General features: G+C 39.5%; 1 protein-coding gene across 1 annotated transcript in view; it reads right to left on the bottom strand.

Moving 5' to 3' along the window:
- Window positions 1-23,152, bottom strand: part of LOC105554291 (hepatoma-derived growth factor-related protein 3) — a 75,550-nt gene that overhangs the window by 29,903 nt on the left and 22,495 nt on the right. Inside the window, exons 2-5 of the mRNA XM_012000688.1 lie at window positions 19,475-19,551; window positions 13,333-13,471; window positions 12,842-13,000; window positions 6,993-7,139 (exon numbers count right to left, since the gene is read on the bottom strand). Of these exons, the coding sequence (XP_011856078.1) occupies window positions 6,993-7,139; window positions 12,842-13,000; window positions 13,333-13,471; window positions 19,475-19,551 (522 nt within the window). The remainder of the gene's footprint in view (window positions 1-6,992; window positions 7,140-12,841; window positions 13,001-13,332; window positions 13,472-19,474; window positions 19,552-23,152) is intronic.

Here is a 23,152-nt window from a genome sequence, read left to right as displayed (position 1 = left end):
TCTGATATAGTCTCCAATGATTCCTGCCTCCAGTATCTCTACATCACATTCTTGTGTAATCGTTGCCCCTTGAGTGTGGGCTGGACCTAGTGACTTGCTTGTAATAAACAGAATGAAGCAAAAGTAATGGAATGTCACTTCTAAGAAGGTTACAAAAGACTGACTTCTGTTTGCCAGCACTCTCTCTTGCTGACACTTTACTGCTTACTCTGATGAAGCCAGCTGCCATGTTATGAGCTGCCTCATGGTGAGATCCGTGGGGCAAAGCATCAAAGGAGGCCCCTGGGAAATAATTCATGAGGAACTGAGGCCTCCAGTCCAACAACTGTGAGGAGCTGAATCCTGCCGGGAACAATTTGAGTGATCTTAGAAGAGGATCCATCCCCAGTTGAGCCTTAAGATGATTTGAGTCCCTGCTGACACCTGGACTGCATTTTGGTATCTCACTTTCTTTTGCAAGAGACCCAGAGACAGAGGATTTAGCAAGTTGCACCTGCATGGACTCTTGATGAGTCCTGAAAAGGTGAGATAATAAATGCTGCTTTAAGTCGCTAGGTTTCAGCTACATGGCAATAGATAACTAATACAGCAGGTGTAAGCCAATCAGTGCATGGTGTCCTCCTGGCCACAGATGAGTAACTTCCACCTTCTATCCATATGAATCAAAGGAACTCCAAGTATTCTAGATAAGGGTGCCTGCTCCTTTCTGCCTCCTGCTGCTAGTGGCAGGAGGGAAGAAGTACTCAGAGAGCCTCTGGGAGCAAAAAGGGACCTCGTAAAAATCTCTTCTTTCCCTTTACAATACGCGTAACATCAACGCATCATCTGCTTTGAGACCATCAGGCTTTTTATTATTATGCCCTTTATCCTCGCTTACTTTGGATACTACAAGATAGGCTCCAGAGCACCCATCACTTTCTGGACATACATCCCCAGTCAGCTTTGCACAGATCCTTTTATGGCCTTATTTCTTAACAGAACTCCCCACCCCATTCTTTAATCTCTTCTACTGGGCCCCCTGAAAACCACAGTTAGCCATTAGCAAAACTCCTATATTCCCAATTCGGATTTCCAAGATATTCCACTCAACAACTTGTTTTAAACCTGTTTTCTTCTAAGGGCAGTGCTGCCTCTTTCCCTTTAACCCTCTCAAATGGTAGCTTTGTTCTCTCCCACAGCTCTTATACTACTACTTGCCTTGAAGGTGGAGAAGGTGTCTTTCTTGCTCCTCCTTACTATTTATAAGCTATTCGTTCTCTCCGTTGTGCCCCACATTTCCTGAAAATAAAAGCCTCCCAGTTTTGAATCTCAGTGTAAGCTACTCCCCTCCTTACTGCAATCACCTATAGACTCCCTGGATTACTCTCCTTACTCTTTAAAGATTTCACTTCTGGCCCTCTGTCATTCATCATAATTCCTGTGATTTCAATATCCACATAGATTATCTTTCTAACATTCTGGTATCTCAGTTCCTTGGTGTCCTCTCTGCCAAAGATCCTGTCTTCTAAGACCCTACCTCAGTCACTCGCTCCCATGGTTTCTCTTCTCTTTTTTTTTCTTTCTCTTTTTTTTCCCTCTCTCTCTCCCTTTCTTCTTCTTTCTTTTTTTTTTTGAGATGGAGTCTCACTCTGTCGCCCAGGTTGGAGTACAGTGGCTCGATCTTGGCTCACTGCAACCTCTGCCTCCTAGGTTCAAGCGATTCTCATGTCTCAGCCTCCCGAGTACCTGGGACTACAGGTGTGTACCACCATGCCCAGCTAATTTTTGCATTTTTAGTAGAGACAAGGTTTCACCATATTGGCCAGGCTGGTCTCAAACTCCTGACCTCAGGTGGTCTGCCCACCTCAGCCTCCCAGAGTCCATGGTTCTTTCTGAAGACAAGTGATTCACAACCACTGGGAGTAACTGGAAACACTGTCCTAAGCCACTGTTTTGAAAGCAAAATTATGTAGGCATTTTAGGTTATTATTAAGAAATCTGGGGTTCTACTGGCATTTAATGCATGGGGTCATCGATACTAAATGTCTTGTGATGTAGACAGTGCTCTTACAATGAAGAATTAAGTGTCCCACTGGAAATATAGTAGCACCTGCACTGTCATCGGCAACTACTGCAACCTTTCCACGATTCTATTCAAATACCTCACTCTTCTATCACCATTTGTATTTCCAGGTCATACTTAAAATTTGTTGACTCTATCCCTTCCTCATTTACATCTTTCCTCTTAACACATGTTGGATTCCATGGTCCATTGTTATAATCCTTGTATACATCCCTTGATTCCCTGGCTTCTAATCCTCTTTACCCTACTCTCTGGGAAAACCTTCATTCTAGTTAAATTCAATTGTCTGTCCTCTCTGTGGCTGCATAATTGAATATGCCTGGAGAAAAACACAGCCATTGTGACCGCTCTCACTTCAAATTCAAGACCAATGGCCTCAAGCAAGCCTTTAGTATTGCCTGGCAATTCAACTTCATTTCCCAAGTTCATTCATTCTCTTATTCTTCTAAATGACTATTTTGTACCTTTTCCTCCTCTTGAATCTTCCAACATTTTTTCCTATTCTCAGCCTCAAATGCTAACCTTGTTCCGTAAGAAAATAGAAGCAATCAGGTAAGAATTTCTACAAGCTCTCACCCCAAGTATCTACTTACCTGTATCTGTGCCCAAATACTCTGCCTTTCCTTCCAATTTAATGGATGAACCAAGGTAACCCCTCCAGATGTGCACCAGATCTTATACCTTCTTTCTTTCTTTCTTTCATTTTTTTTTGAGACAGAGTCTCGCTCTGTCGCCAGGCTGGAGTGCAGTGACATAACCTCGGCTCACTGCAACCTCTACTTCCCGGGTTCAAGCGACTCTAGTGCCTCAGCCTCCCGAATAGTTGGGACTACAGGAGCGCACCACCACACCCAGCCAATTTTTGTACTTTTAGTATGGTGTATTTTCACCATGTTGGCCAGGATGGTCTCGATCTCTTGAACTCATGATCCACCTGCCTCGGCCACCTAAAGCGCTGGGATTACAGGTGTGACCCACCGCGCCTGGTCCTACCTTTTTGCTTTCTAAAGGACACTGCTTCAGCAATTCTTTCTTACATTATCATTTCGTGATCATTTCTGACTTGGATTACTCTTACTAGCATATGTAAATTCTCTCATCAAGAAAAAAAGACCTTCCTTGAACTTCTATCCCAGATCATGACTATTAAATATTTGAAAATTAAAAGTAGGCAATTAGCCCTACATGATATCAGGACTCATTATAAAGCTACTGTAATTAAGAGAGTGTGGTATTGACCAATGGAACAGAATAGAGAAGCCAGAGAGAGACCTATGAATTTATGACAGATGCACTGCAGATCAGAGAGAAAAGGAAGGACAATGCAATAAATGGTGCTGGTTCAAGTGGTTATGCTTAAACAAGACAGAAAAATGCTAGCCATAAAAAGGAAAGTTTGATAAAGTTGACTACAATACAATAAAATTTAAAAAGTCTGTTCACTAAAAAATCAGAAAGAAATTGAATAGACAAGCCATAAACTCAGAGAGGATATCTGCAAGAAATGTGACGATCCATGTTAGTTAGAAGCCAGAATATGTAGAGAGGTCCTACAAATCAGTAAGAAATGAAATCCAATAAGAAAATGGGCAAAACCCAAAACAAGCACTGTACAGAAGAGAAAACATAGGTGGTCAATAAACATGAAAGGCAGCTCAACCTTATCATTAATCAGGGAATTATAACTTAGCACTATAATGACCATTTTATACTCACTATATTGGCAAGAATTAAAAAGCCTGACTATGCCAAGTTAATCACAGGGAACTCTTCTACACCTCTGGTAAGAATGTCCAACTACTAAGGAAAATAATTTGGCATTATCTTGTAAAGTTAAAATCCATCAACTCACAAGTCAGTATTTTCAATTCTAGTTACATACGCTAAATAAACTTGTGTACATGTATACTAGGAGACACGCATGAGAATGCTCAGAGTCACACAGTTCATAATAATTGCAAAAAGTCAAATTGTAATACTTACAACTAATTTATAAGGTTACTCATAAAGATCCTTTATGAGCATTATAAATTTTAGGGAGTTGTTCATTATTATAAGAACTGCCGGGGGCCGGACATGGTGGCTCACGCCTGTAATCCCAGCACTTTGGGAGGCTGAGGCGGGCAGATCACGAGGTCAGGAGATCAAGACCATCCTGGCTAACACGGTGAAACCCCGTCTCTACTAAAAATACAAAAATATTAGCCGGGCGTGGTGGCGGGCGCCTGTAGTCCCAGCTACTCGGGAGGCTGAGGCAGGAGAATGGCGTGAACCTGGGAGGCAGAGTTTGCAGTGAGCCAAGATCACACCACTGCACTCCAGCCTGGGCAACAGAGCAAGACTCCATTTTGAAAAAAGAAAAAAAAATTGCAAAAAGCTGGAAACAACCCAAGAGACTGGATAAATAAGTTGTGGTATACCCACAAAACTGAATATTATACAGTAGTTAAAATAGACTACTGCTACACATAACCACATGAAGGAATCTTAGGAAAACAGTGCTGAGTGAATGTCGTAAGTTTTTAAAAAGCTAAAAATAAGCAAAATTAAACAATACACTGCTAAGTATACACCTATATGTTAGGTATGGGCTAACATTTTAAAAAGAAAAGGAAATAATACAACATTAGTGCTCATCTCTGGGTAGGAAGAGGGACTGGAAAGAATACATAAATAGATACAAGTTAATTGTGATGTTCCAGTTTTTAGGTTCAGCGGTAGGGTCACTTTATAGCTTTATAACCTTATATTTATATATATTATTTAGTATATAACAAATATATCATTAAAAATAGGCTCTTGCTTCCCACTTAAGCTCTTACTAGCTGTGTGATCCTAGGCCAATTCTTTCAGCCTCAGTTTCCCCAACTAAAAAGCAAAAGCAATACCTGCACCTACCTCCTGAAGTTTGTGTGAGGATTAAATGAGATAATGTATGCAGAGCACGCACAATATGTGCCACGCAGGTTACTGGTGCTAGCTAGTAGCAGCTATTATGTTCTAAGGTGCTTTCAAAAAGAAATGGTTTTATTAGTGGTTAGAACAATGAATCTACAATGCATAGGATATACAGAATGAAAACGTCATCAGTAAAGTTGAAATCATGTGAATGGATAAGATGAACACAAGAAGTTGTGGAATAGAAGTGTGCCAAGTCAGACTGAAGAAAGGAGCTCTAGAAAGAGACTAAGAAGGAACAGGGAGAGGAAGCAGAAGAGATTGGTAACCTGGAAGAAAATTCAGGAGGAGATATGTCTAATGGAATTAAATTTTGCAGAGGTGAAAACGAAGACTAAACGAGACATTGGATTGGGCAAGAAGAGGATCACTAGGAACCTTTACAAGAGGAATTTCAATGAAGTGGTCAAAGAAGAAATAAGAGTGCAATGGGCTAAGTCATGAGGAGGAGGAGAGGAAATGGAGACTGGGAGAAAAGATCATTATTTTTACGAAGTTTAGAGATGAAGGGAAACGTGAAAAGGGTAGAATATAAGATTGAAGGGAGGTATTGTCAAGATTAAGGGAGACCTTAGGCTGTTTATAGGCAGAGGGGAAGGAGCCAGTGGAAAAGAAGATGTAGTACAGAAGAAGGGGACAAATGACTGGGTGTGCCTTGGAGAAAACAGGAGGAGATACTATTCTGAACCATGACAATAGACAGATGTAAATTAGTGCTTCTCAGACTTTCATTTGCATATGAATTACTTGGGGTTGAGTTAAAATGCAGATTGATTCAGAATCTGGAGTCTGGGGCAGGTCTGAGATTCTGCATTTCTAACAAGCTCCCACATAATGTTGATGCTACTGGTTCACTGACCACACTCTGAGTATTAAGGGGGTAGGACAACTCTTCCTTTGTCATGAGAAGTGCATCTAGAAATAAGTTTGGTAGTAAAGGGAAGAGAAATTGTTGGAGTTGTTGCTATTTGCATGTTGAAGCTACCTGACGTACAGGTAGCAGGTGGAATAAAGAGAAAATCAAGTGAGCCAGGTGTTCAAGTTCTCAGTGACTGTTAGCAGGTATATGTCCCTGGGAAGGCTGCTGGCAAAAGCAGTGATAGAGGACTACTTATTAGAGAAAAGTCAAGAGGATGAAGATAAGCAGAGGATAGAGTAGGGCTGACCTGGGTGAGAGGAATAAGAGAACAATCAGAATCATAATACTTTGGAGTAATTATAGATAACTGGGATGAAGGAAGAAAAGAGTTGAGAGGTAAACAGGACTGACATGAATAGGCAAGAACTCAGCTGAAACCAGATAAATTTCTTAGGTCATTATTTTTAAATGATTTAACATTGTCTAACCAGTCTTCATAGAGGATAAAATGCAATGGGGGCAAAATTTGCCTTCACTAACAGTTTTTTCCAAAGGTGGACTTACCTGTGCTTTGAAGTTAACAAAGGTTAACAAAAGTTATGAAGAGTCAACATAGACAAATTTGTCCCTGGGGGTATTTTAAATATCAATATTCAAACATTGTTTGCATTTTTAAAGTCCTCATGGGCACACTGAATTACACATTGCTTCTGGGAAAGAAGCAGCAGTACATAATACTCTATTTTGAACATGTCATTGATTTTGTGAGAAAAGAAATACAACTGTTGAATTTTGAGGTGGCATTTCATAATTTCAGTATTTCACATTGTACTTTAAAAAGACTCTAAAGTTGCTAAAATTAGTATAAAGAATAATAGACCTGTTCATAGAGTTCCAAATTGACAGGCAGGTGTAATTCTCACTTGGCTCTTTTGTTCTCAGACTCTAAGAATTAAATTGATTATATTAAAGAGCTGAGTGGATGCATATAATAGGCTGAGAATACTTCTCCATTTATTAACACAATGTTTACTAATGTTGACATATTAATGCTGAATCTGAAGCAAAATGTCTTCTAATAGAAGGTAACAGAAATCATAAGCACATCCTTACCCCTTCACTCGTTTTCTGCAAGTCTGAAGTTGTGTTTCTTGTGTCATTGCCCGCATCTCCACCCTCAGAGCTGCTTTTGTTTTCCTCTTCTTTGCAGTCTTTGTCATCTTCATCTCCTGGAGATTTCCGGGACTGTTTAGAGGATTTCTAAATGTTCAGACAAGTTAAATATTATAGTCAAACCCAGAAATCCAAATGTACAAGTAAGAGACACAGAAATAGCTGACTTGCATCTAGTCTTAGTGGTTGATAGAGGATATACTGACACAACATGCAGTATGCCAAGGCTCAGCTAGGTGACACTGGACAAATCATTTCACCTCATTGTGCCTCAGTTTAACTAGCTGGAAAGGAAGCAGAAGTGGGCTAGATGACCTCTTAGTTATTTCCAGCAATGTGATATTAAAAGCAGAAAATGAAGATTAATGTACCCAGAATACTGTCGATGAATAAATACAGCTGGAAGGATACCACCTTAAGAAGGCTACAGAACTGGAAGGTACCCTAAAGGTCATCTTGTCCTCCCCATCATTTTATAGTAGTGGAAATTGAAAGAAGTGAGGTGAACTATCCAAGAGAATATACAGATATTCATGCTGAACACCTCTTGAAGTTGTTTGGCTGGTGGGATACCCAGAATCATCTTGACAAAACTGTTTGATATAAACTATTCTTTTCAATTATGGAGAGTTATTTAAGAACTCAAGGCTATAATGGTGAACCAGTCCTTTTTCCTTGTCATTTTGCATTTGAAAACAAGATGAACTCTAGAGGAAGATGAAAATACAATTAGTTTGCCTCAAGAGTTGCTTGGCAGCATAGCATTAAAATTATAGAAAGCTGGCCCCAATTATGCACCTTAAGAAAGTAAAATATAGTGTTTTTCTACACTTCCTCTTTGAGATATTTTAAGAATCTTCACGCACATTGCAAGTAAGAGGTAAGGCAAAACTGATTTTGCCAAGTTACTTCTGGTCTTCCAGAAACGAATGAGCAAACTGAAGCTTCTTCAGAAAATCAGTTTTTTAAAATGCAATTTTCAAAGAGAAAACATGGTGGCTCATGCCTGTAATCCCAGCACTTTGGGAGGATGAGGTGGGTGGATCACCTAAGGTCAGGAATTTGAGATCAGCCTGGCCAACATGGCAAAACCCTGCCTCTACTAAAACTATAAAAATTAACTGGAGTCAGGCACGGTGGCTCATGCCTTTCATCTCAGCACTTTGGGAGGCCGAGGTGGGCAGATCATCTGAGGTCAGGGGTTTCAGACCATCCTGGCCAACATCGGTGAAACCCCGTCTCTACTAAAAATACAAAATTAGCTGGGTGTGGTGGTGGGCAGCCTGTAATCCCAGCTACTTGGGAGGCTGAGGCAGGAGAATCACTTGAACCTGGGAGGTGGAGGTTGCAGTGAGTGGAGATTGCATCACTGCACTCAAGCCTGGGTGACAGAGTGAGACTATTTCAAAAAAACAAGAAACAAAAAAAGAGAAAACATCATCTAGCTGTGTGGCAGAATATATAATTAAACTGTTTCTATTTTACTTAACTGAAACTACCAGCCAAGCCCAAAATGTCAGTTTAAAATGTGAGTTTTACTTTTTACATGAAGGGAAACAGGGATTTAATAATATAAATGTGGAGTATTTCAAGTGAAGATCAAGAATGACAACAGTAAAAGTGAAAAGCTTTCTCCTTATAGTATAATTGTTAAAATGTAGCAACTGCTTTATATAGTAATTTTCAAATAATAGTCCTCCATAGGCAGTTCTTTTTTTTGAGAAGGAGTCTCACTCTGTTGCCCAGGCTGGAGTGCAGTGGCGCTATCTCGGCTTACTGCAAGCTCCGCCTCCCAGGTTCACAACATTCTCCTGCCTCAGCCTCCTGAGTAGCTGGGACTACAGGCAACCACCACCATGCCTGGCTAAGTTTTTTGTATTTTTAGTAGAGACGGGGTTTCACCGTGTTAGCCAGCATGGTCTCCATCTCCTGACCTTGTGATCTGGATGCCTCGGCCTCCCAAAGTGCTGGGATTACAGGTGTGAGCCACTGTGCCCGGCCCCCAGTAGTTCTTATAATAATGAACAACTCCCTAAAATTTATAATGCTCATAAAGGATCTTTATGAGTAACCTTATAGTTTATAAGTATTACAATTTGGCATGTATTTGAGATATACAGAACAGAATTAGGGCATTACTAAAGTTTTATTAATGAGTCACAACATTCAGTATTCTGTGAAGAAATCTGGCTGCTAAGCTCTATTCGGTAACCTTGAAAAGTTCTTCAGATTACTGAAACTCCTGTAATTTTGGAGAAGGACTCTGTTTCATCAGTGTGGTCTTAAATTGGTTGTGTGTTTGATTTTCGCTTTTTTTTTTTTTTAAACTAAAATTACTGGTGGTTTATTAATGCCAGTTTAGTTTGTTGTGAGCCTCTCATTAGTCCTATTGTATATAGTAAATAATTTGTACACAAAATATTTTTGACCTATAATTCTCCAGTATCTGTTATGACTCAAATATGAATAATCCATAGCCTTACTGCTAAAGAGAGAAGACATATAATCTCCCTTAAATCTGCTATAGTATGACTTTTCATTATGATTACCGAGCGTTTTCCTTAGAAAACTGAAATTAGGTGAGGTAGAGGAGACAGGTGTGGGGCCTTTCCTTCTACCCAACTGGAATGTAGCAAAAAAAAGTTTGTGAGCCATTAATTTTCCATGCAAAGGAAGACTATTCAACTCTAAGTAATAGACATAAAGAAAAACTGGCTGGGCACAGTGGCTCACACCTGTAATCCCAGCACTCTGGGAGGCTGAGGCAGGCAGACTGTTTGAGCTCAGGAGTTTGAGACCAGCCTGGGCAACAAGATAAAAATCTGGTCTCTACTAAAAATGAAAAAAAAAAAAAAAAAGCTGTGTGTGGTGGTTGGTGCACGACTGTGGTCCCAGCTACTGGGGAGGCTGAGGTGGGAGGGTAGCTTGAGCCCAGCAGGCAGAAGTTGCAGTGAGCTGAGATTGCACCACTGCACTCCAGCCTGGGTGACAGAGCAAGACCCTGTCTCAAAAAAAAGAGAAAAAAAAAAAAAGGAAAAATCACCGTATTTGTTTTTTAAAAAGGAAGCAATTGGGAAGCCAAAGTGAACAATGAAGTTACGCTAGGTGAGTGGTTCTCTAAATGTGGTTCCCAGATAGTAGGATCAGCCTCACCTGGAAATTTGATTCCTAGACCCCACCCTAGACCTTCTGAAACAGAAATTCTGGGGATGGGGTTCAAAAATGTTTCTATTTTACTTAACTGAAACTACCAACCAAGCCTAAAATGTCACGTTAAAATGTGGTGATTTTTACTTTTTACAAGAAGGGAAAACAGGGATTTAATGATACAAATGTGGAGTGTTTCCAGTTAAGATCAAGAATGATAGTAAAAGTAAAAAACTTTTTTTTCTCCTAAAAAATATAGTATAACTATTAAAAGTGGCAAGCTTGTCAAACAATGTAAGCTTGTCTTTATAAGCCTTCCATGTAATTCTAAAACATGTAACAGTTTGAGAACCATTATGCTAGGTTATTTCATTGATATTAAAAATAAAAAGCTATTCTTCTTTTTTCCTTTTGAGACAGGGTCTCACTCTGTTTCCCAGGCTGGAGGGCAGTGGCATGATCATGGCTGACTACTCGCCTGGACCTCCTGGACTCATGCGATCCTTCCACCTCAGCCTCCTAAGTAGCTGGACTACAGGTGTGAGCAATCACTCCCGGCTAATTTTGTTTATTATTTGTGGAGATAAGGTCTCACTATATTGCCCAGGCTGGTCTCAAACTCCTGGGCTCAAGAGATCCACTTGTCTCAGCCACTCAAAGTGTTGGGATTACCAGTATGAGCCATTGTGCCCAGCCAAAAGGCTATTCAATGATCATGAAGTTGTAATCTTCAAGGAAAGCAAAGGAAACGATCCCTTAATTTAAAATAGACAAACATTAGTAAGCTAAGTGTGTCTTTACCCTTTCTCTGCTTTAAATTTTAAGTCCACCCAGGTGGAGCCCCATTACTTCTGGTCTTTCTAACAAGCAATAAAATAATGGCATTTAAAAGCCACATATCCACACTATTAAATGCCTAGGCAACATTAGGTAGCTTAAATAATTTAGGGTTGCACAACACATTAGGTGGAAGCTCAGCAGGCAATCGTAAATTAAGTAAAATCAATTCAAGTAGGTGTTTAAATGAAGTTCAAAATGCTAAAAGAAATTCAGCTTAAAAAATAATTGCAATGGAAGATAAAGTCTGACAAAGAAAATTCTAATTACTTTGTTGTCATTTGCAAACTTTATCCCCATTCAAGGCAATCACATGTTTTTCATTAGGTACACAGGAAATAATGCTGCATTCACACAATTCTGCCTGTATGCCAGTTGGGTAGTTGGGAAAGATTTTATATACTGCCAAAATAAAATGCTGGTAGTCTAATAAACTCTAGGTACTTGTTTTTAGAGTTTCCTAAGTATATTCAGCCACTAAATACCAGAATTTAAATAGAAGTAATTTATCCAGGTATTCAATTATATGACAGACCAATTATAGTGAAACCTGTACCAATCTCTGGTCTTCAAGGATCCATTTATCTTGCTTTCAGTTTCTAAAAGGAGAATAATTTTCACAATCTCAGAGTTCTTTCAATTGTATTTCTGAATTACCACATGAAAAAACCTAGACTTTCAATTTGTAAATCTAGGATCATGTCATTCCTCTGTTTAAAACCTTCAAGTATTGTTAGATTTGGAATAAAATCCAAATTTCTCATTATGGCCTACAAGTCTGCATTATTAGGCCTTTGCCAGCCTTTCCCCCTTGGTCATGATTCCCCAGCCACACCTTCTTTCAATACAGGAAAAACATGCTAAACTCTTCCCTGCCTCAGAGCTTTGCTGCTACATTCCTTTCCCTCTGCCATATATGGCTGCTTCTCCCACTCTCTTCTTTCAGGTCTCAGCATAAACTACACGTTTTCAAAAAGCCCTGGTCACCCTATCTAAAATAGGGGAACTATTTTAGGTCCCCCTGCTCCCACTGAATTCCTTCACACCCTTTCACAATTTATTATTTACATGATCACTGTGTGCTACCCCCACTCTCTATTGTACTATAATTTATGTGAGGGCAGGAATGGAGTTGCTCACCACTGTATACCTAGTCTGGTGTCTGGAATAGACTAGGTGATCAGGAAATAAAAGAACTGAATAAATAAAGAGCCAAAGTACATTCTTTGAAGCAGAATGTCAAGTAAAAATATATCTTTTTAGTCATGTCACATAGTAATGTTTTGGTCAGTGACAGACCACATACACAAAGCCTAGATGTGTGATAGGCTGAACCACCTAGGTTTGTGAAAGTATACTCTATATTGTTTGCACAATGACAAAATTGCCTAATGATGCATTTCTTAGAACCCCATAGTTAAGTTTCATGTGATGCATTTATACATATAGTACATAGACACAGTCTTGAATTATATTGTGTCTCCTACATTTCTCAATTCTTTAGAGCTTGTCCGGAGGTTATTGTAGGAGGCAAAGCTACTCATATAGCCTTAACTAAAGAACAGTCCCCCTCCAACTAAAAAGGTGGTATTTTCAGGGCCAAATCAGCCCTAAAGAGTCAATAGTCAGATCGCTCTAATATCTAAGGTTACCTGACTTCCCTCTGCTGTATTTTGTCTCTAAAGGCAGAGGCTCCATAGAATTTAGTATTTTTCTATGTACTCAATAAACACATGGAAAATAATCTAAAACTGTTTAATGAAAATGCATGTAACATTAATAACAATGGGAAGCTTCTTAGTAACCTTTGAAGTATATGACTTTTTCCGTTTTGAGCCTGCTTTTTCATTCTTTCTTTTGCCTTTTCCATCTTCTTCTACTCTATCACCTTCTTCCTCACTGCTTGCATCTGCAGTATTTCCACCTTCTCCCTCAGTTTCTGAAGAGCTCTGTTGCTGAATTGCCTAAGAAATAATAAAATATTAGCTCATTACATTTTTGAAAAAATAGCAAAGAACAAACACTGAAAAGAACTACTCTGTTTTAATTTGAAAGGGTTCCACTTACTTGGAAGATTGTGAAAAACAAAGGGCTGTCAAACTGAATTTTCCAATGGACACCTGATCTGAACCCTTCTGATTAAGAATTACATTTAATCCAAAATGCTATTGGAGTCAAAAAGAATTCTGACTTCAAGGTAACTACTATTAGTAGAAAGGACATATAAGAAAGATCTGAAAGAGTATTAAAACCAAAGAAATGAGATATAGCAAGTGACAACGAAGTAAACCATTACCTGGTATCCAGTAAACTTTACTCCTGGGTTATTTTCTATTTCCCACAATCCTTCATTAAATCCTTTCCGTTTGTTTGACTTTCCAAACTTGTCTTTGTACTCCTTATATGGAAAAAGGTCTTTGGGACCTAGAAATGCACTGTAGAGATATATTAGAAATATAATTGACGCACTGACCTTCAGAGGTAAGATATTTTAAATATCAGTATCAATGAAGATGTCAGAGCATATCATAGCAAACAAATGTAAAGTACATACACACCCTTCAAGTTAGGCACATATTACAAGGTGTTTTAGACACATACTTCAAGGCAGAAAAAATGGATAGTTAAGCCTACAGCCACCTGAATTGTGCTACTTTGATTTTAAATTATCAATATCTTCATTTAAAAACCAATTTTTAGTTACATAATTAGAACTAAATATGTCTACTTTGGCCACTTAAATCATCATCTTAAACTAAGATTTATCTATGCTAACGTTACCATAGGTAAGGGTTTTATGAAATTCACAGTAAAAATATAAATACTAGAATGAAAAAAAGATTTTAACTCTCTATATAGTACTTCCCCACTTAACTGTGGTTTTGCCTTCTGTGGTTTTAGTTACCCATGGTCAACTGTGGTCCAAATATAGTCAGTGGAAAATAAACAATTCTTAAGTTTTAAATATTACACCCCTCTGAGTAGTGCGATAAAATCTCACGCCCACTCCATCCCACCTGGGACATAAATCATCCCTTTGTCCAGCATATCCATCATATTTGCACTACCTGCCCACTAGTTACTTAGTAGCTATCTCTGTTATCAGATGGAAAAATCATAGTATATATAGGGTTCATACTATCCATGGTTTTAGGCATCCAATGGAGGTCTTGGAATGTATCCCCTACAGATAAAGCAGGTACTACTGTATTACGGTAGTGTATTTATTCACTATTATTTCTTTCTTGTTTTCTGAGATGGAGTTTTGCTCTTGTTGCCCAGGCTGGAGTGCAATGGTGTGATCTCAGCTCACTGCAACCTCCATCTCCCGGGTTCAACCGATTTTCCTGCCTCAGCCTTCCAAATCTGGGATTACAGGCATGCTCCACCACACCCGACTAATTTTGTATTTTTAGTAGAGACGCGGTTTTGCCACATTGGTCAGGCTGATGTTGAACTCCTGACTTCAGGTGATCCGCCTGCCTTGGCCTCCCAAAGTGCTGGGATTACAGGCATGAGCCACCGTGCCTGGCCTATTATTTCTATAAATTAAAAAATCATGTTAGTGTTTAATGAGGCACTAAGTAAGGAAAAAATTAGAAGTGACAAAGCAGATAGACTCTTATCCAATTTTAACCACATCCTAAATCAATCATAACCAAGAAAAAAAGAAAGAAATTAGAACAAATTCTGAGTCTAATAGATCTGAGCATTCAAATCAGAGTCTTTAGCATTAGGCCACAGTTCTGGCTGACACCCCTAGAGCTTACTTTTCAAACTGAGATTCACATATTCCTTCATTCGACAACACTGATTGAACATTTGTTAATACAATGTGTCAGGCACTATTCCAGAGGAGCTACAGGGAACAAAGAGACAAACATCTCTGTTTTCTTGGAGCATATGTTATAGTGGCAGGGGTGGGGGCTTGGACAATAGAAAGATAAATAAAATATATAGTATGTGTGCTAAAAAAAAAAAAGCAGAGAAGGATGGGAAGAATAGGAGGTGGATTTTATTATTACAGATACACAGATCAAGGAAGGCAAAGGGAACAGCTAAGTACAGAACAAAGAAAGTGAAGGAACAACTCATGCAGTTACCTGGAGAAGAAAAGAACAGGTTGAAGAAAGAGCAGTACAAAGTCCCTGAGGTGGGAGAGGAAGAGTGCCTCGTAAGTTTGAGAAACAGAAGAGGTCAGTGTGGCCAGAGTGAAATGAGTGACACACTCATTTCTGGACGACCAGTGTGAGAGAGGTTAACAGAATGGGGGCACAGATGATTTAGGGCCTTGAGGGCCACTATAAAGGCTTTGAGTGAGATGGGAAGCCATTAAAGGTTTTGAGAAGAGAAGTGGCAATTTATGTTTTAATAGGATAACTTTGGCTGCTGTACTGAAAACAGACTGAAGACTTAGTTGCTACAGTAGAAGCAGGGAGACTAATTAGAAGGCTTCTGAAGTAATGATGGTGACTTGAACCAGGGTGTAAACAGTACTGTTGGTAAGAAGTGGTCAGATCCTGAATTCATTCTCAAGAAAGAGCATCAAGATTTGTTGATGGGCTGGATATGGCATATGTGAGAAAGGGTGGAGGAGTTGAGGATAGCTCCAAGGTTTTTTTGCTTTTGTTTGTTTTTTTTTTGAGACACAGTCTCACTTTGTCGCCAGGCTGGAGTGCAGTGGCGCGATCTCGGCTCACTGCAACCTTGGACTCCCTGGTTCAAGCGATTCTTCTGCCTCAGCCTCCCGAGTAGCTGGGATTACAGGCATGTGTCACCATGCCCAGCTAAGTTTTGTATTTTTAGTAGAGACAGGGTTTCACCATGTTGGCCAGGATGGTTTTGATCTCCTGACCTCATGATCCACCCACCTCGGCCTCCCAACGTGCTGGCATTACAGCCGTGAGCCACCGCGCCTGGCCATCTCCAAGGTTTTAGACTGAGAAATAAGACGGAGTTGGTATTTACCAAAATTGAAATATTTTGGGGGGGAACAATATTTGGGGGCAAAAAACTCAGTTTTGAATTTAAAATCCAAAATTTAAAATCCAGTTAAGACATCCAAGTGAAGATGTCAGGCAGTTGGAGAGAGGACTCTGGAGTAGAGGGGAAAGGTGTAAGCCAGAGATGTAAATTTGGAAATTATCAGTAAAGAGAAGATACTGAAAACTTTCAGACAAGAGGTTAACAGTTTACTACTGATCTCTGTAAATTCCATTTTCTGCCTGGGTCTCAGTGTTGATCCCTCGCATTGTCCAGCTGATCAAAAACTTCAAGTTCATTAAAACACCTGGGTAAGCTTGCTGACCCCAGAGCGGTTTAAGAAGCACCAAACTTTTCCTTAGTATTCACCTTTCATTGCTCAGTCAGCATGATTCCACCTCATTGAACCCAGAAATAATTTGTTACATTACTGGACATCTTAATAAAAAAAAGTCAAAGTCTTGCCTGATAAACTGAACACAATAAATGGACTTTGTGTATGGCAACTTCACTTTTAGAGGAATTTGTCATGAATTATTAGACACTAGCTTTTGACCTTCCCCAGTCTTTGACACTATGCTTAAGAAATAACTGTGGGCTAAGGTGCCTGGTATTCACATCAGCTACTTGATGCTAACCAGAGCTTGCCCATACTTATTTTTTTGGGCAGGGGAGAAAGGGTCTCTCACTGTAGCTTTGGCTTCCAGGCTCAAGTGATCCTCCCACCTCAGCCTCTTAAGTAGCTAGGACTACAGCCACCACGCCTGGCTAATGTTATTTTTTGTAGAGACAGGATCTCACTATATTGCCCAGGCTAGTCTTGAACTCCTGAGCTAAAGTCATCCTCCCGCCTTGGCCTCCCAAAGTGCTGGTATTACACGCATGAACCACTGCACTCAGCTGCCTATACTGTAATAATGCCACAAGAGTCAAGGCTAATGGTCATTATTTTTTGACGAAAGAGTTAACAATTTTTGCCTTCTTTATTTTTATCTTGTCCCACTTTTGGATACCACTTTTGTATGTACGAGATGGATGTCTTCATGCTACAGAGAACAGAAAGCATTCTTTTTATGAATAAATGATACATTTTTACTAGCATTCCGCAAGAATGACTTTAACTGACAACTGGCCATATTAGCTACTGCTGGCAAGAGGGAGCCTGAATGAACTATTCTAAAACAAGTTGTAATTTTTTGATAAACAACCCTGTTTTTTCTGGATTACAGATGATTGTATAAATCAAATCCTCTCTCAATTGGTTAACTGCATATGTTTTAAAATTTTTTAAGCGTAGAAAAGAAAATACATTTTTTCAAAGCTAAATGCACTGAGGATGACATATTTTTCCATGTTAAGGATTCCTTGAAAATTGTCTAGACTAAAACTACTGGGTTTATGTTACATGAAGCAGAAGAACTTGGGGTTCCAGTCACCTATGTCAGAATAAGAACAGATTCAAAATCATGTTCTGAGGAAAATTCTGGTCCTGCCTAGGGTACTCCTTTAGCTGAACCAAACATAGCCTTCTTGTTAAGCTCACACCACTTTTCACATATCTCCCCTGCATCATTTAACTAATTTTAATTTAATCAACAGCTATTTTTTAAACACCTACTATGGGCCAGGCACTGTGTTAAGCACTGTGTAAGTAAGAGTAAGAAACACTGACATAATTTCTGCCTTTGGAGAGGGTGAACATTCATACTTGCTATGGCAAGTATAATCTCAGGTTTACGGACACCCAATACTTAGTAACTAAGTTCAACAGAACCAATGTTATGACAGGTTTTTTGAAGTTCATTCTCCCCCAGGTATTTTTAAATCTGCCTCTGGATGATCAAACCAGCAAAAAATCACATATGGACTACAGTACAACCAGATCACTTGGAGATGGGTTCTAAAAAAATCAAACCAATGGTACAAAAACAAAATGGGGAGGGGGAAATAAGGAAAATGCAAAAATATGCATCATAGAGCCCTATGCATTTATTATAGGTAAAACTTATTTCTAAGCTTTCTAGAAACCTCTCTAAGGAGGAAAACATGATCAGTTGCATAGTCCATAATGTCTATTACATAAAAATAATATAAAAGTAAATAAAACTTCCTGAAAGAAACTACAATTATTTCTCACATGAAAAAAAATTTGTCTTGAGAGGCTTCTCCTGACTCTTTCAAGATAAGAATGAGGAAGATGTTGGGTGGCAGAGACAACAAGCTAAGAAAGTTCATGCTAGGCTCTACTAACATTCAGATGAACATAAGTGATGACCCTGAATTTGAAGACTTTAAAATTTTGTGACAGTTTTTAGCTTTTCTCCACATTTCCAATTTCTGTTCCATTTGTTTTCTTGTTGTAAATAACCATATCCATTCCCAGTGTGTCAAAGATTGCCAACTATTCCACAGTATTCATGCTCTTCTTTTTTCCTATACTGGATAAAGCAGGGTACAGAGTTGCCCAGCTAGAGACTATTTCTCAGCTTTCCTTGTAGCTAGATGTGGCCACATGACCAAGTTCTTGTCACTAGAATGAATGCAAGCGTAAATGATACACAGTAAGTCCACACTTAACGTTGATAGGTTTTTGGAAACTGTGACAACACTGAACAAAAAGATGTTAGTTGACAGCCTGCTGTCTGATGTTTCCTTTAAAGTTGCAGTTTCCAGGAATCTATCCACTTAAGTGAAGACCTACTGTATGTAACTTCCTTGTCATTTTCTTACAAGGAACTACTTGTTCTTCACCTCTTCTCTTTCCTCCTCACTGCCTGCAAGATGCACATGTGTTGCTGAGTCAGTTTTTTTTGTTTGTTTGTTTTAGCACTCAATGACATGACAGGAAAACAGAAGCAGCTCGGGTCCCTAGAACAAAGTAGTCTACCTACCCCAATCTACCTGCCTACCTCTGAATTATTTCAAAAGAAAGAAATAAACTTCTATATTATTTGAGACATTGTATTTCTAGGTTCCTTTATTACATCAGTGTAGTCTGTACACCAACAAATACAGTCAGAAAACCTAAAAAAGGTGGTATATTTCCTTGAGGGCCCAACAAGGTGAAACAGCCTGAGAGAACATAACCTTTGTTCTCTGAAACATGAATGGAAAAAATTTCTCTGGAAGGGAAATATATAAGAGCAACACAAGAAATTACTGGGAGTGGCACAGAAACCATTCTAGGACTTAAAAGTGTCCTAGAGGAGACTTCTGGGTGATGACCAACATTTAAGCAGAAACACAAATGATACTCAAAAGCAGATATGGTTTTAGTCATAAAGACTTCTATCACGAAAACTATTTACATTAAGAAAAATACATTATTAAGTTTGGTAATTTTATATAATTGATTATAATGATTTTAACAAGATGTAAGATGTCAGAGATCATCCATAACAATGTAGCATAGCAGAGTCAAGTTAGAGCTGTTGGAACTATTTTTGCTAACTTACGTTTCATGGGTGCCAAAAAAGAAGATAGGATACTTGTTTGCTGGAGGCTTCACAGCTCCCTCTGGGAGTTCATCAATCTATGAAAGACAAATTTAGTTACTGAGTGAGTGGTTACCATAAATACAATGTGAGCATTGTTCTGATAATTTACTGCTAATTTCAAAATAAAATCAATCAAAATTCAAATAGTTTTTTAGAACTTTAGAAAATGATTCTAAAGTTCCTATTTGGCCCACCACATGGAAGTCAACTCTAGGAATGGATTGCAACCATTATAATAATTTACAAGCAGGAATGAAAACTACTCATTTCCTTTGACTCAACAGAATCACTCTGGGGAATCTGTCCTAGTGAAAAACTAGAGTAACAACAACAAAAAGAACATCAAAAGATGTACTTCTTTTGAGTAATGGTGAATACATATACATCCCTAGAAACATAAATAATGCATAACAGAATTATAAAAATTTAACTTGACTAACTATTAGGCAGTCATTAAAAGACATCATCTCTTGCCTGGACTACAAGTCTCTCCTCCCACCTATTTAAAGTGGAATTCCCTTTGAAAATGCACATCTGATTATGTCACTTCCTTACTTCAAATCTGTCTATAGCTTCTCATTGCTTACAGCATTCCTAGCTGTACATCTGACTTACTTATGGAGCTTTAAAAAAATAAAGATATGGCCAGGCGTGGTGGCTCACGCCTGTAATCCCAGCACTTTGGGGGACTGAGGTAGGGGGATCACGAGGTCAGGAGATCGAGACCATTCTGGCTAACACAGCGAAACCCCATCTCTACTAAAAATACAAAAAATTAGCCAGGTGTGGTGGCGAGTGCCTGTAGTCCCAGCTACTTGGGAGGCTGAGGCAGGAGAATGGTTTGAACCCAGGAGGTGGAGCTTGCAGTGAGCCGAGATCGTGCCACTGCACTCCAGCCTGGGCAACAGAGTGAGACTCCATCTCAATAAATAAATAAATAAATAAATAAATAAATAAATAAATAAATTTCAGCCCTTCCTCAGATATACCAATTCTTATTTATAGCTGAGGTTGAGAATCTCTGATAGGATAAAGTCAAAATTCCTCAGAATAGTATATAATTACACATACATTATTCCTTAGAATGTTTCAAGAAACAGTTTTGATCAGTCTAAACTCCTGTCACTTTTCTCTCCTCATGCCATGATTCGGCAGTGTGAAACTGCATGGAGTTGTTTATAAGCATGCTATTTTCTTTCATGTAGCCTTCTCTGATGGTTGAACTTCTCATCTTTCAGACATATAATGTTCAATTACAAAAGTGAGTATTTACAAGAAGAAAATAAACCACAAAAAAACTGCCAGAACTTTTCTTCTGAGATGTCATCAGGCAAGTTTCCAGAAATGCTTACACAGAAATGCTTTCTGGTTTATACCCCAGCTTCCCCTCTCTACCTCAATCATGACAACTCCCAGCATTCACAGGCATCTAGCAACTGGGGAACCCTGAAATTTAAGTTTCATTAGCTTCATGGTAAATCCATCTCTGCATGTCACTCTCTCGAAGCACGATCTATGTACAAGTCCTGGGTACAACTCTGTCACTTATTGGCTGTGTGATTTTGGGCCAGTCACTCAACTGCAGTTTCTTTATATCTTCACATGTAACTACTGCCACTCATCATATAGGGTTGCTGTGAGCAAATGAATGGTGGTTTAGAATCTCTAGCACATACTAGCTGCTTAATAAATGACAGGTAGTTGTTAACTGTTAATATTAGCTATCAGAGCCCCTAGAGAAAGAGCAGCTCTCCCCATGTGGCTTACAAAACCCTCCACTGCCCGCCTCTAATCGACTGACTTCTCTGACTTTCCTCCATTGTTCCTGTCTGCCCTGTGAAGCCACATGACATGTCTGTGTGCAGACACATTTTAAAAGTCACTTCTTTTGGGAAGCCTTATCACACTGCCCATTGTGGAACTTACTGTTTCACTGCCGTAACTGCTGAATTCTGTATAAGCTTCTATTGTTGAACTTTTTACCTAGTGCTACTCTATTTCCAATTTATTCTTCTTTACTAGACTATGAAATTCTTGAATGTGGGAGCCATGTCTTATTAAAAAGTCTGTCCCTACTATGTAGCACAATATCTGGCACATAGTGATTTTTAATCTTTGTTTTCACAATGATAAAAGTTGCTCTAGGTGAGTCAGTGCGTGAGTAGTGAGAAGATGTGAATGCCTAGAACATTACTGTACACCACTGTAGACTTATAACCACCGTAGACTTATGCTAAATTTATAAAAATAATTTTTCTTTCTTGAATAAATAATTAACCTTAGCTTACTGATTTTTTTAAATAATACTATACACACACACACACACACACACACACACACACACACATGCTTCGTGACTTGGAAGTGATCTGTGTGTGCCATTGCTGGGTGCCCTACCTTGCTCCCCTGAGATCTTGGTGCAGTGGGCCTCTCTGCTCAGGCAGATCTCTAGGCAATCAGAGTACCAGCTTGCCTGGATCACCAGCCTGAGTCACTCCACTCCTCCTGTGCAGAGATTTTGGTGTAGGATGGCCTTCTCTACTCCACACCCAGGCAGATCTCCAGGTATCTGGAGCACCCACTCACCTGGATTAGCAGTCTGACCCAACCTACCATTCCTGAGCAGAGATCCTGGTGCAGGGAGGCCCTCTCTGTTCCATGCTCAGGCAGATCTCCAGGCACTCGAAGCACCAGCTTGCCTGAATCGGCAGCCTGAGTTGCTCCATCCCTCCTGTGCAGAGATTGTGGTGCAGGGGGCCCTCTCTGTTTCATACCCAGGCAGATCTCCAGGCATCTGGAACACCCATTCCCCTGGATTAGGCATTTAGGCCACCCTCAATTCCTGGGCAGAGAACTTGGGGCTGAGGAGGCTTCCCAGCTCCATGCCTAGGTATACCTCTGGGTGCTTGGTGGCTGCCCACTGGATTCTCCCTCTGTACTGGTGCTTGTGCGCGCCATTAGGGGACCTACCTGGTCCAGCCCCACCCTTCATGACCCTCCCACAGTGGTCTGAGGGAGCTCAGACCATTGTGCATTCCACAACTCAGTCCATTGCCTGAGGCAACAGAGAGCTTCCACCAGCAAACAAGGATCAAGTATATACCCAGCCATGTTGACTGCAGCTGGCTCTTACTTATAAGTGCCATCTACAGGCTTGTAAGTCAAACTGCATAGCTCAATGTAAAACCCACCAAAAGAAGTGCATAGGGCTATAAAAGCAAAGCCAAAAAACCCTACCCAGCATACTCTACAGTCATACTCCTTAGAGAGGGGATAAAATGGAAAGGGAAAGAAAATAATAACATCATTGACAAAGAAAGAAAAAGAAAAAAATCCTACCCACACGAAAATAATTACAAAAACTAGAAGTGCCAGCATCTCCAGATGAGAAAGAACGAGTGCAAGAATTCTAGCACCATGAGAACAAGTTGAATGTAATGATACTACCAAAGGACAAAGGTCCCTAACCAAAATGGAAACTTAGGAATGACAGAAAAAGAATTCAAAGCATGGATTGTAAAGAAACTAAATGAGATCCAAGACAAGGTTGAAAATAACATAAAGAAACTTCTAAAACAATCCAGGAAATGAAAAAAGAGATAAATAACTTAGAAATCAGAGCTTCTGGAATTAAAA

The sequence above is a fragment of the Mandrillus leucophaeus genome, unplaced genomic scaffold (assembly GCF_000951045.1).
Source record: "Mandrillus leucophaeus isolate KB7577 unplaced genomic scaffold, Mleu.le_1.0 Scaffold639, whole genome shotgun sequence".
Lineage (NCBI taxonomy): Eukaryota > Metazoa > Chordata > Mammalia > Primates > Cercopithecidae > Mandrillus > Mandrillus leucophaeus.
The sequence above is the reverse complement of the archived record's forward strand: the minus strand, read 5'-3'. Positions and strand labels throughout refer to the sequence as shown.